Here is a 9,312-nt window from a genome sequence, read left to right as displayed (position 1 = left end):
AGAAAGTGCATCATCCGATGCATCTCATCACTAGTACCAGTAGAGGAACAAACTACATGTACAATCATGGTACAATGAGAGGCGACGCCCCCTTCTACTCCGACTCTCAGTCTGAGTCCCTGTCTTGACCTGTACCGTCCGTGAGGCTAGAGTAAGGTCCAAAGCTGCAGGGGAGCGAATGGGGAAATCCCTGCATGAAATGCCACACGCCAGTGCTTTCTCCCGCCGCCTTGATCTGTTGTGTTGATCGAAGTCACCGTTGCGAGCCCTACTGGCCCCCGGCCCGGTGGCCCGAACTGCAAAGACTGTCAACTACTGAACTAGTAAATTGTCTAGTATTAGTATTACTTATTCATTGATTCCGTGCCTTTCTTGTGATTATTTCCCGTTGAATGGGTGATGCCATGTCTGGCACGAAAACTCGAAAAGCCGTTGTTGTGAAAAGAGCGGGCGCTAGTGCTCCATCTGTATGATTAATCATGTCACAAGACTGTAGGCACGGAGATGACCAATCGCATTGCACCTACAATTATGTAGCACGGCCTACGTGTACATGTAGATGAGGCGATCAAGGTAGTAGTAGTAGTAGTAGATTTTATTATTTTACTAGGGGAGTCCCAACAGGCGTTGCCTTTTTACTGGGACCCCTAGGTGAATTTTTACCATGTTTACATACAGAGTAAGAGACGGGGCCTGTGAGTGACGGCAGTCAGTGGGAAGAGCATTCCATCTGTCTGCCGCCAGGAAAGAAATAGAACGCATGCCATATTGCGTAGAAACAGGCAAGGCATGCTAGAACTCCATTATAATTATAGCGGAGCGGGCTTTGATTTTACGATCAAAGCCCGCTCCACTACTACTAGCACTAGGGCTTTGATTTACTGATCAAGATTGCGGGTCGGTGAAAACAGAAGACAATGTCCTCACCAAGCGCTGCATCCTGTCATTTGGCTGCTTTCGAGGTCGATGTCTGGACTGCTGAAAATCGAACGCGATCCGCGGATCAGGAATGATCTGCTATCACTTCAGTTACGGTCTGAGACTGTGAGTTCTCGACGCGAAAGGCCCTATGATGTAGGCTACAGTCGGCTGAAAGCTTTGCCCTGTCCAACACGGACGCACACGCGCGCCGCTGGCATTGTTAGAACATGTCGAGTCTATTTCGTCCCTGGTTGCTCTGAACAATGCTCTGTGGAAGCGAAATTGAGATGTGAGAATGTTTGAAGCCTATGCTCGAGATCCTTTCGGAAGTATTCCTTGCTCCTTGCTGTTTTCGTGTGCGGGTTAGGATCATTAGCCTATGATTAGAATCGCGTGTGTACACAGTTATGTACAGTCATGTACACTAAAATAAGACATTTTGCGGTTGGGTGAAAATCACATGTGCACAGTCGGTCGGGTGACCCGAAACAACGAATTAATTCTGGGTGGCCCAAGTTTATAATAATTATTATTTCTACTGCCTATATGTTTTTCGATTTTGACAGCATGTTACAAGGCGAGGACGCGTAGTGCTCCTGACTACAACCATAAACCGGTTGGCAGAGTCCCGGTCTTGCGACCATTTGAACCGTATTAGACTGTGAGCCAAGTGCATGAATTCATGATTTTCGTTCCCACTTTGGGTGTACCGCGATTTTGTTCTTTTAGCATGTGGGGAGACCTAATAGAAGATCATTTTTGATTGTTGTCAGTTTGGGAAGCTTGCAGGGAAGTCAAAATAAGCAATTATCTTAACATACCCCGTTTCCATAGCAACTACATAGCAACTGACATAGCAACATGCTATTTTGAAGGTGTTTCTTACTTTTTTCAGCAGGCAACGGCACTGGACGAAGAAATGTATATCAAGCGTCATTGCAGCTGGGCTAAAATAACTATACGAGCCAAAAATTATAGAATTACAAGTACGCATAAGTGCATTGTATAAAGTACGTGCACATTTTAAATATTACTCGAAGTGGCGATGCACTGGTAGGTAAGTGCACATGAAATGGTGCCGACAACCACGAAATGCATTTCAGGAATGATAATGTACAGAACAAACAGGTGGCATTCAATATACAAAGCCCAGCAGCAGCGAATTCTCCAGACAACGGTTGGAAAAGACCATCAACAACAGCCAGGAGAATCTGGTTTAATCCGGTGCAATGCTCATTTCACCCTCTACATCTCTATAATATATACATGTACAGTATGGCAGAACAATGTTAAAGAAGTTGCTGGATACAGGATTTGTATATTTGCACTCATATAACTGATCAATGTAACGTTACTTCGTAAGTACTGCTGTATTGCTTCCTAACTTATAAGTGCAAAGGGTAGAGCAATGACCGTAACCAGTAACGTTAGAGGACCACAGGGGTATACCGGCAGATACAAATCTGTAGTTTATTTGAACTATAATAATAATTATTTTGAAACATTACCCATTGTATGTACAGAACACAAGCGGAAAGATACATGCATATTCATGTTAATCATAGTCTGAAGCACTTCAGTAATAAAAGATCGAAACAGTTATTAGCTCTCCGGAGATAAGGTACATTGTACGTTCTACATGTATTTCTGCTCCAACACTGATTACAAAAACCTTTAGTTTAGCTTGACTGATCAGCAGCAAGCATGCTAGCACACTGATATGATGGACATGATGATGTTCGTACTGCCGCTGCGCTGCACTAGCACTGCACACAATACTATAGAAACCACGAAAAAACATCATCATGATGCGGCTGGGTTTGCACCACCGTACATTTTTGCGAGGTCAGTGGTGCAACAGAAGTCCGCTCCAGCTCTTGTGACCTTGGTTCTTGTCGATGGCGGCTATTGATTTGGCCAAAGTAGTTTCTCCCTTCTATTTGGGCATGTTCGTGCCTGATTTGGAAGTGACAACAAGCTGAATTTGTATCTAGTCGAGTAGATGAAACGAACTGGGGAAAAAAATTGCGGTACGCTCAAGGTCGGAACGAAAAATAATTCTAACAGGATTTTTGGTGCCTGGCTCACAGTCTATATTGGGAAAACCCAGGTTCGGACCCTCGTTACTCTACGGGTTGGTAGGATTTTTATAATTTTCGTTTTTTTGTGTTGTAGAAGTCGTCGTGTTGCCGCCGTAGTATTGTTCACGTTGCTGCCGCTGCAGGGATCACGTCTGGAAGGATTTGTGATGTTATTTTCTTGTCTTCCTCTGTAATTAAATTATTTGTGATTTATATTTCTTTCTTCTTTTGTTCTTTTGTTCTTTTTCTTTTTTCTTGTCTTTTTTCAACTTCTGCCCATGGCGTCCTTCTCTCAGCTCGTCAGCTGTAACAGTCATAGTCATCACCATGACGACTGTTGTGAGAAGGTGCTCGCTGCCGACGAGGTTGGTGATGTCCCGACGAGGCCATGGGTAGGCCTTCACCACGTCGGAACACCCCGTCTGCACGTTGGTGTTGTGGTCTGGGTGTTGATGGACGCCGATGTTGTTGTAATAGTTGTTGTCGTTGTAATTGTACGCGTCCTCGCCTTGTAACATGCTGTCAAAATCGAAAAACATGTTAACTACCAAGCAAGGCTTCTGTATATGCCTATATGTTGTACGTACGTACAGGGTCCCTGTGACGATCCAGCAAAGAAGATTGTTCACGAATTCGCCCATTTGCAGTGGGGAATCGGTGACGAGTACAAAAGGAGCGATGCAAGCGAGCCAAAGTGCCCAGAAGGGAAAGAGAACACTGCGGATAGCAGGGGCGTCTCCATCATGGCTTCGACGAAGGATCCCGTAAGTCAAGGTTGTACAAATCTTGCAGCTGTACTTTGCATGTATTACAATGCTAGGGCTTTGAAGTCAGATATTGCCAAGAGTCCGTAACATGATCTCTTGTGCCAGTTGTGGACTCCATTTACCCTCACTACATCATTTTCGGTTCCTTACACATACATGTGATGTACACTGCATCAGTGCAGGGTCCGACTGAAACTCTGGACCAGTGGTATACACGTATGTCAGCAACACGCTTGAATAAGGTATTGCGGACCGATTCTCACCTTTTTTCCGGGCTGTTCTCTTCAAACTTTCTGCAGGCGCAATTCTTCTGTGATAACCTAGCCAGAGGAGACCATGCAAGCAGCGGTGTCCTGCACAATTCCAATGCTGATACCAATCACAATGAACTGTGCCAAGGTAGAAGTGCTTGGGAAGTTCTCCGCCAGTACCAGAACTTCAGTAACTCACACACGAGGAAGCACAACGCCACACTGGTACCTGCCTTTCGGGTGAGTCAAAGATTGTTAGTATTTCTCCAGCACTATCAACACGGCGAATAATCCATTTGTTTACTTGAAATGCTGGTTAATGCGCTATTTGTTTCGTTCTTTCTAAATGCTGTGGAACAATTACAACTATGTTGATTGCTTGAAATAGTGCATATTGTGAGCGATGAGATGATCACTTCTGGTCACTAATGATTATGTATTACAGTAGGCTCATGGTCTTCACTGTTTTCTTTTTCATTCCCAGTACGCCATCGAATGCACCGGTGAGCTGAATGTGTTCATCGTCGACGTAACAAAGAATGCCAGCACCAAAACGCCAGTCAAAAAGTTCTTAGGACGTGCCTCACGACATGTTGTAGAGTCTTTCAGCAAATCAACATCCAACTATGCCCATGCAGCCATCATCACGTATGACAGCAGCGGCAAAACTGATATCATCGCACAGTCACCAAAGATTGTTGTTGCAAACTTGCAAGGGAAGATGCAGCTGATCAACAGTATACGTCAGCTCCGACATGGAGTGAACTCAGTGAATGCTGCATCACTGGATGCGGCTCTTACGCTTGCCTTGCGCCTGATGAATCATGTCACAAGGGTGAACAAGGCAATGTATGAATCATCCACATCGCAAGCTATCGTCATCAGCCAGAATCCACAGCTGCCCAAGTCAACTCTATGCCTAAGTAACATACAAGTCCTGTTCTTTGGCTCATCTCAACCCATCAGTGAACAGAATTATACCTGCAAGTATTCCCGGATAAGCCGGATCTGTCGCCAGATCCATCGCCTGGCACATTATTCCCGCCACACTGCCAGTTGCACAAGAACAGTATTCGGAGCGTCCACCTATATACCCCAATCGCAAGACACAAGAACAATCACGGGCAACATCAAGCTGAATGCAATGGCTGGAAGTTCTGCTGTTGCAGATCGTATGGACTATTACATAACTGTGAATATTGTTGCACCTGATGATGCGGAATATGGTGGATTCACATCAAGATTTCAATTCCAGTACTTCGATCCCAATGAAGCCGGTCGTAAAATCAACATGACGGTGAATGATCCTTCAAATTTCCGTACATGGCGGAAACAGTTTGAGGTAAGCAGCATGCACGGACAGCTACATGACTTCCTAACCGTGTTTTCTGTCTTTCCTCATCTTTGTGAGGCCACACCGTTTTTTCTATGTTCCGCGTCACCTTATTCGATGAAATCAATGAGGGAGGGCGAATAAAATAAAAAAGCTATCCAAAAAAAAACCCAGTGTACGTGCATTGCATTCGTGTACAGTGGAGCTAAAGTAAAGACCCGGCACTGTACATGTATATGTATAATTATGAATTCTAGTGTTGAAACTATCTCACCGGGTACTCGTTGGCTTGCTCGCCAGAAATTCGGCTCGTTTGTGTGGCCAGCTCGTTTGCACTAACGAACACCTTACTCCGTACACATGGCGATACATATCGACCGCTGAGTCATAAAATATTTTTACGACTCCCTGGTCGAGAGTCCAGTCCCACGCAAAGTGAAAATAACTCGCAGTTTCAGTGACTGTAGCACGACACAGAGTTGTTTCAGTTGTCGTTGCAGCTTTGGTGGACTCCATTGATGTCTTGTTCCGCATCTGCTGATCTGTCGCAGTACATGCTTCTGTCAACTCTCCATTCGAGTGAAAGTTACGCTCAGTCATTTGGAAGTTTCTCCAGCGATGCAGCGAAGAACAGGGCTACTTGCAAAACGATCTATCCTTTACAAAGGCTGCTCAACGACGGCACTAAAACGACATCTCGACACCAAACAGCAACCCGAAGCGAAGCAGCAGCAACCCCAAATGCTGGCAATGATAATTTGAACCAGCTGAGTTTAAAAAAATCGAACTTAGAGAAAAAATATTTAAAAAAATCACATTTGCCACATCAATGAAACTCGTTAGCTCGCTCGATAGCTTGCTCGTTAGTGGAACTGTTCGCTCGTTTGTTATAGATACGCTCGTTTCAACACTAAAATTCACACATGCATACCTGAATACATGAGTGTATTTCAAAGAAGAAAAAGGACCAAGGAACTACAAGTTCCGCTATGATGTCCACTAACACCACCAGTTACTAAACAGTCAGCTCATGCAATAACATTGCACGACACTGACCAACGATACGTTCTACACTAACTGGCTAACAGCTCTAGCATATCTTGGATCCGCATTCCAACAGCCTTCCAACTTGGAAGGTTCTAAGTTATAGAAAAAACATAAGGAGGGGAAGGTAATTATTTCAATACAATGAATGTCTCAAAGTAAGTTTACCGCAGAATGCCATCTCTACTGATTGGTAACAACTGACCAAACTGTGTCAGAATTATCAGCTGGATGGGAAGCCACGCCTCTGCCATGTTTGTGGTCCAAACACAGTCGGCATGATGATTGCGTGACTTGTGGCCCAGCTTACACACACAGGTACATGTACATGTACATGTATGTGAGCTGAGTACAATCATGCAACAAATAGAACAAAATTAATGATGCCAACATAATAGTTACAATGTAACAATCTACGTGGAGATAATAATTTTAATATAGCTATGAATAGGATGAAGGCCGCAGACATCACGCAACTACGTTACTTGTTTGACATGTATTACTGTGTATTTTATAACAAAAATATTATTGAAAACCCAGAATCGATTTTCTCGTTCCTATCATCAGTGGGAAAAACGGAACTAAGGATACAACCAAAGAAACTGAAGTTAAGTACTGTAAATAGAAAGGTGTTAGAAATAACATCAAGATACAAGTGCAATAAAACCACTAGAGGAAACGCAAAAAAGGTAACAAGATTACATAACCAAAGGCGAGAAGGCACTGAACGAAGTGTCAACCTACGAATACAACTTCAGTGCAACAACGTGCTCTTTCTGCTTACACAAAACAGGCTTATGAATCCGTATACAAACTGCCTCAAGGGCTTTCAACTGTTGGACATAACGCGCACGACACAGTACAGAAAAATGAGAGTCATCATACACACCAAGACAGTCAGAACGAGATAACAAGTGTAGATACACAGCTGACTTCTTACGATCAACACATTCATCCGCCTCATCTCGCTCCTTCCCACCCGACTCCTCCTCGTCCATCTCATCGTCCTCTTCCTCGTTCCGCTCGTCATCCTCACGATCATCATCACCACCATCATCTGCCTCGTTCTCTGTCTCCTCACCAACCGTTTCGTCATCCAATTCCTCTTCCATCCTCTGATCATCCGTCTCATCCTCCGTTTCAGTACAGACCACTTGTCTCCCATTTGCTAGCTGCTCGTCCCGTGAGCGGAGTTGTTCCTCCAGATCCGCTTCACTCACTGACTCATGATACTGCTCGACCCTCCTCCTGTTGGTACTGTCCACAACGCGCAGTCCTTGGCCGTTTCTGGCATAGATCTCTGTGGAGTAGTTTGCTGTTGCCCTCCGAGGTCTCTGGATTAATGTGGGCGGCGTGGCAATTCGTGTGAGAGTTGGTGATGCCAGCAAATGGGAGATAAGTGGTCTGTACTGAAACGGAGGATGAGACGGATGATCAGAGGATGGAAGAGGAATTGGATGACGAAACGGTTGGTGAGGAGACAGAGGACGAGGCAGATGATGGTGGTGATGATGATCGTGAGGATGACGAGCGGAACGAGGAAGAGGACGATGAGATGGACGAGGAGGAGTCGGTAGGGAAGGAGCGAGATGAGGCAGATGAATGTGTTGATCGTAAGAAGTCAGCTGTGTATCTACACTTGTTATCTCGTCCTGACTGTCTTGGTGTGTATGATGATTCTCATTTTTCTGTACCGTGTCGTGCGCGTTATGTCCAACAGTTGAAAGTCCTTGAGGCAGTTTGTATACGGATTCATAAGCCTGTTTTGTGTAAGCAGAAAGAGCACGTTGTTGCACTGAAGTTGTATTCGTAGGTTGACACTTCGTTCAGTGCCTTCTCGCCTTTGGTTATGTAATCTTGTTACCTTTTTTGCGTTTCCTCTAGTGGTTTTATTGCACTTGTATCTTGATGTTATTTCTAACACCTTTCTATTTACAGTACTTAACTTCAGTTTCTTTGGTTGTATCCTTAGTTCCGTTTTTCCCACTGATGATAGGAACGAGAAAATCGATTCTGGGTTTTCAATAATATTTTTGTTATAAAATACACAGTAATACATGTCAAACAAGTAACGTAGTTGCGTGATGTCTGCGGCCTTCATCCTATTCATAGCTATATTAAAATGTAACAATCATGTTCCTTAAACTCCGGCTGTGAAATACACGCGCGCGGGGGACGCAAAACATAACTTAGACAAAAAACGGTGTGGCCTAAGAACTTGTCAATAAGGTACCATCACGCATGTGAGATGTGAAATTGTACCTCAAAAGTCATGCATAGAATGTGCACTTAAAGTAATTCCTGGTTTGATCTATGCTCTCGACTCTTTTCTCTCTCGTTAGGCTTCCAGTACCGTTGGAATGATAGCGTTCACCCTGAACATCACTGCAAGTACACCAGGCAGGTACAGGCTTCTTGTCAACGCTACTCCGAAGCCGACGGCATCCAGTACAGTGCCACTAGTCCAGGACGACAACTGGTTCACTGAGATTCCCACCGGCTCCCGTGTCAGCCATACACCATGTGATTGCCTTTAGTCACTCTTTTTAAAACCAAAAGGAGTAACAGTCACTATGAAAAAGCAATGAATAGACTGATTATTTTTAAAACAAACAAATAATAAGAGGACAGAGAAAGTGTTTTAACTCCGAGTTTCACGCACTAAGCTATTTTTACTATGATGGTTGGTGACACGGCTGTCACAAGTTGAGATTTGTATTTGTATGCAGGAATTATGGTGTGAGATGGTCAGAAGTGTGCCCCTTTGAGAGGAGATTATTGGAGATTCTCACTAACATTCTTTTATATCCTTTTATAATGGAAAAAAGGATCTATTCATTTCTATTTTGAATTTGTTGAAAGCATGGCGGGTGTTAGAGGAAACATGAATTATTTATTATTTTCTACCTCGAATA

The 9,312-nt window shown here is 44.0% G+C and overlaps 1 protein-coding gene across 1 annotated transcript; it reads left to right on the top strand.

Moving 5' to 3' along the window:
- Window positions 1-3,592: 3,592 nt before the first annotated feature.
- On the top strand, window positions 3,593-8,962 carry LOC135813648 (uncharacterized). The gene is made up of 4 exons (XM_065326704.1): window positions 3,593-3,766; window positions 4,069-4,260; window positions 4,505-5,362; window positions 8,740-8,962. Exons 1-4 carry the CDS (start codon window positions 3,746-3,748, stop codon window positions 8,932-8,934), a joined length of 1,266 nt encoding a protein of 421 aa, XP_065182776.1. The 5' UTR covers window positions 3,593-3,745; the 3' UTR covers window positions 8,935-8,962.
- The last annotated feature ends 350 nt before the right edge of the window (window positions 8,963-9,312 follow it).

The sequence above is a fragment of the Sycon ciliatum genome, chromosome 4 (assembly GCF_964019385.1).
Source record: "Sycon ciliatum chromosome 4, ocSycCili1.1, whole genome shotgun sequence".
NCBI lineage: Eukaryota > Metazoa > Porifera > Calcarea > Leucosolenida > Sycettidae > Sycon > Sycon ciliatum.
The sequence above is the reverse complement of the archived record's forward strand: the minus strand, read 5'-3'. Positions and strand labels throughout refer to the sequence as shown.

Bases quoted from the DNA above. Each gene is read 5' to 3' on its own strand.
- LOC135813648 (XM_065326704.1), top strand. From the start codon at position 3,746: ATGGCTTCGACGAAGGATCCC. The intron at 4,261-4,504 runs GTGAGTCAAAGA...TTTCATTCCCAG, and splicing joins CACTGGTACCTGCCTTTCGG to TACGCCATCGAATGCACCGG. The intron at 5,363-8,739 runs GTAAGCAGCATG...CTCTCTCGTTAG, and splicing joins CATGGCGGAAACAGTTTGAG to GCTTCCAGTACCGTTGGAAT.